The sequence below is a fragment of the Arachis ipaensis genome, chromosome B08 (assembly GCF_000816755.2).
Source record: "Arachis ipaensis cultivar K30076 chromosome B08, Araip1.1, whole genome shotgun sequence".
NCBI classification, from domain to species: Eukaryota; Viridiplantae; Streptophyta; class Magnoliopsida; order Fabales; family Fabaceae; genus Arachis; species Arachis ipaensis.
The window spans coordinates 129,353,609-129,357,895 of record NC_029792.2 but is presented as its reverse complement, the minus strand read 5'-3'; the positions used below and the strand labels follow the sequence as shown (position 1 = coordinate 129,357,895).

The following is a 4,287-nucleotide window of genomic DNA, read 5'->3' as shown; positions in this document are numbered from 1 at the left end:
ACATGTTAATTAAATAAAAATAATAAAAATTTAAAATATTTATGTCTTTTAANNNNTTAATCTTTTAATATTTTAGATTTTAATGTATTTAATTTTTAATGTGTTTAACATTTAATTTTTTTAGATTATTTCTATGAATTTTACATGTTTATTGTATTTACAAAATTTTTAAAATAAAAATTTCATTTTTTAAATTTTTTTATGAATTTATGTGTCATCGGATAGCTAATTATCCGAACTGAATTGATCCGTTTTTAATTAATTTGATTTAGTTCGGATACATACATTATGAAAATTCGAACCAAATTAAAGCAATTACAATTCAAATGGTTTAGTTATAATTTCACCCTAAATTCGAACCAAGCCGACCATGATCACTACTACTAACTAAATTTTTTATATTTTTAATTTTTTTATATACTAAAAAATAGAAGTGTTTCCATGGAAGCCAAATCCTCAAATTGAAGACATGCTACGGTTACCTCAAGTTAGTAGAGAGAAGCGTCTTCATCGTCATTCTGGAGAGTGAGTGAAGTGTGAAGAGTCAACAAGCAACAAACCACACAGATCCATAATGGTTCACGGTAAGAACGATCCTCCATTTCTCATCTCAATCCCTAATAATTTAATCTGATACACACTCTCTCTCTCTCTTTTCTCTGTTTAGGAAAAGATTCATCATCATCATCTTGTTCTTCGAGTTTGTGGCTGTCACCGAACGAAAGCAAACGATGGGGAGAACACTTCTTTCTCTTGTACACACCGTTCTGGCTCACACTCTGTCTCGGCATTGTTGTTCCCCTCAAACTCTACGAGGTAATCCTACTCTTTCCATTTTCGAACTTCCTATTGCTCTCTTTGTTTAAGAATTGATGTATACATGTTGATCCAGTCAGATTAATGTGTTAGATGAGTTTTAAGCAGTGAATTTGAAATTTGGATACTTTCCGTTGTAAGAATGATTTTGGTTATTATTATTTTTCTATTCTGGTGTATGTGTATATAAATATAGTTTGTGTGATATTGAAGAAGAAAACCATGGTACTTGGCAGAACTTCACAGAGTTGGAGTATTTGCTTCTTGGATTGGTCTCAGCTGTTCCTTCATTCTTGATACCAATGCTGCTAGTTGGTAAGGTATACTCAAATTATCTTATGGTGTTAATTGCAATCCTTATTTTGGATATTGCATTCAACTACATTTTGTGGGCTAAACAAGTGCATGTTTCACTTGTTCAGTGTGTTAGTGCCACACTTTGTGATTTGATTTGATACTGATGCATCCAAGATGTAATTTATCTTCCGGCTGATACTTTATATGATTGTGGAGTGATTTTGTTTTCCATAATATAAAATTTTGCAGGCTGATAGAAAGTTGCATTGGAAGGATCGCTATTGGGTTAAGGTGAGTGTTTTTCGAAATCCTTACCAATGTTGTGCAGCGCTTGTTGACTCTCTTGTGCCATCAGTTTAATAATAACCTTTTTTTTACTGTGAACTTATCATTAGTCTTGTATTTGTTACTTAACGGAAACAAGTTTGAATCCATCATACTAAGACAAAGTGATTCAAGGAGGTGTGACCCCAACAACTGTTTAAATTTGTCACGTTCAGGTCATTTTTTTACTGAAACAAAATGACTTCCTCCAGATAAGAAGTGTCAAGTGTGTAGGGCTTCTTAGTACCCTTGATTTCTTACCTTCCAAGTCTAGATGTAGAAAAGAAATGGGAGATGACTTGGATCAAATTTCTCATTTCTTGATATAGGGCCTTGCACTTGGCTGTTTCCTTTTATTTGAATATTCAGATCTATTTGTTCCATGATACACAAAGATTTTACTTATTTTATGATTGTATGTGTACCCTGAAAATGAAAAAGAAAAGAAAAAAAGAGAAAGAAAAAGAATAGTTCTTATGAAATTTACTATTGATTTATTGGGCCAACCTTACTGTATAACTTATCTTTAATCAGTTTCAGCCTAACATGAACATGCCTTATTCTGACAGGCCAGCCTCTGGATTGTACTCTTCAGTTATGTTGGGAATTATTTCTGGACTCATTATTTTTTCACCGTTCTCGGTGCATCTTATACTTTCCCATCATGGAGAATGAACGATGTAAGCAAGACCTTGAAATGATCTCTTAGGGAGTCCTGGCTCTATGCTGAATTTCTTTATTTGGTGGTGGCAGGTACCACACACAACGTTCTTGCTCACTCATGTTTGCTTCCTCTTTTACCATGTTGCATCAAACATGACACTACGTCGTCTGCGACATTTTACTGCTGATTTGCCAGAAACGATTCGATGGGCTACTGAAGCAGCATGGATTCTTGCTCTTTCTTATTTTATCGCGTACCTGGAGACACTGGCTATTTCCAATGTATGCTATGAACAAACCAATTTACTAATTGTTTATTATTAGAATCATTGTTTAGTCATGCATTGGTTTTTATATTAATCATCCATTGCTGTCATTGAGTTTGAAGTTCAAAGCCATTAGATATCCATTGCTGTTATTCTTCTAACATTTTATTTATAAGAATGAATAGTTCCAAAGTCTTACCTTCACAATAACTTCCAATGCATTTTTGTATGGAATCCACATTTTCATTTGGTGCTTACATTTTGCGTGCTTCATTTCAGCCATGGCCCCCATGTGTACTGCATACAATTTTGCCTGTTTCTTTGTTTTATTGCAAAATTTTTGTATGCTCTTTGTAAAATAGCCTTGGCGAATTCTTTTATTCATAGTTGTTCACGTGGTCTTCAAATACTGAATGCATGTCTGAGAATGATGTTTTGTATTGGCTGTATGCAGTTCCCTTATTATTCATTTGTGGATCGGGATTCTATGTACAAAGTTGGATCTTTGTTTTATGCAATCTACTTGATCGTAAGCTTTCCAATGTTTCTAAGGTAAGATTTAATCAAGTTGGCTCTTTCTATGTTTGCATTGCTTTAAATATATGCCCCTTTATTTCCTGGGAGATTAGTACTTGCATACCATACCATTAAAAAGAGGGAAATGTGTGAATGATTTAATATTGAACGTAAATGTGATTATGACCGGACTCGATGATGTCATCTGATCTATAATGTCCTATTTGGTAGCTATCTTAGGACAGAAATACAAAGACATTGGAAGGCACAAGGCTATTTTGAAAACGAGACAGATAGATAAATGGACAAAATGTTTCTGTCCGAGACAAAATTAGTCTAATTTTCTGTCCTTAGACCTAAGACAACTTAAACTCAACCTACTTAGTGGGACTAGACTTAGTTTGTTGTTCTACTAATGTTATTGTCATTGATGGTGATTCATGTGAATATGCAGGATTGATGAGAAACCTGGGGATAAATGGGACTTGGCTAGAGTTGCAGTTGATGCTTTGGGCGCTGCGATGCTGGTCACGATAATACTCGACTTGTGGCGCATCTTTTTGGGACCTATTGTTCCCATCCCAGATGCCAAACAGTGTCCTCAATCCGGTTTACCCTGGTTTTCAAGACATGCCAATCTAACATGAGAGTCTACCACGACTGAACTACGAAATGGAACGATTATTCCATGACATAGTAATGTAATCCAGACACAGATTATGGTCTGCAGAGGAAATCCTTGTTGTAATGCTTGCACTGTCAAATGCTTGATCATCACCAATGTTTTGTATTGATGCATGAACTTAACACGGTTGAACTTGTAGTATGTGACAATTGAACTTAATATATCTAGTTCCTGTTTGTTGTTCTTTAGAGGCTCTCTTAACAAATAAATATATTTTGGAGAATTTGAAACTTAGTTCTCCTCGAAAGAATGTGGTTTACTCTTGTTGCTGAAACACAAATATGGTAAATTACCCGTTGAACCCAGCAATGAAACGTTGTTCACAAATCACAATGCCTCAAAATTGATGTCCCAAATGAATTAGCCATTGTCACTTGGAGAGTATGTGGCTGCTATATATCTAGGGTTACCATTTTTACTAGCACAAAACGTAATTTCTTTTATAATGATATAAAATGAAAGTTTTTTTTAAATATTTTTTGTAAAAAAATTGTTGATTGTACTATCTTTTTTCTAATTTAAAATGGATTACATATATTTAATTAACAAAAATATAATGTTTACTAGTTACTAGTTAATTAGTAAATATATCAATCATGCTATCAATTAGATATAAGCATAGAGATGCATATTTGACATGTAATAATTTTTTTTATTATGTTATTTTAAACAAGTTTGATTATTTATTTATTATAAAATTTATTATTTTATTATAATATA

General features: G+C 33.2%; 1 protein-coding gene across 2 annotated transcripts; it reads left to right on the top strand.

Moving 5' to 3' along the window:
• Nucleotides 405-3,755, top strand: LOC107612057 (cycloeucalenol cycloisomerase). 2 transcript variants are annotated; one of them, XM_016313895.2, is made up of 8 exons: nt 405-584; nt 668-816; nt 1,053-1,136; nt 1,363-1,404; nt 2,007-2,117; nt 2,191-2,382; nt 2,821-2,918; nt 3,337-3,755. In XM_016313895.2, the coding sequence occupies exons 1-8, from the start codon at nt 575-577 to the stop codon at nt 3,527-3,529; spliced, it is 879 nt and encodes a 292-aa protein (XP_016169381.1). In that variant the 5' UTR covers nt 405-574; the 3' UTR covers nt 3,530-3,755. The 2 variants fall into 2 exon arrangements, with proteins under 2 accessions (XP_016169381.1, XP_020965877.1); XM_021110218.1 differs by having other exon boundaries at nt 1,030-1,136.

Bases quoted from the DNA above. Each gene is read 5' to 3' on its own strand.
- LOC107612057 (XM_016313895.2), top strand. The intron at 2,118-2,190 runs GTAAGCAAGACC...TGGTGGTGGCAG, and splicing joins CATCATGGAGAATGAACGAT to GTACCACACACAACGTTCTT. The intron at 2,383-2,820 runs GTATGCTATGAA...GGCTGTATGCAG, and splicing joins AGACACTGGCTATTTCCAAT to TTCCCTTATTATTCATTTGT.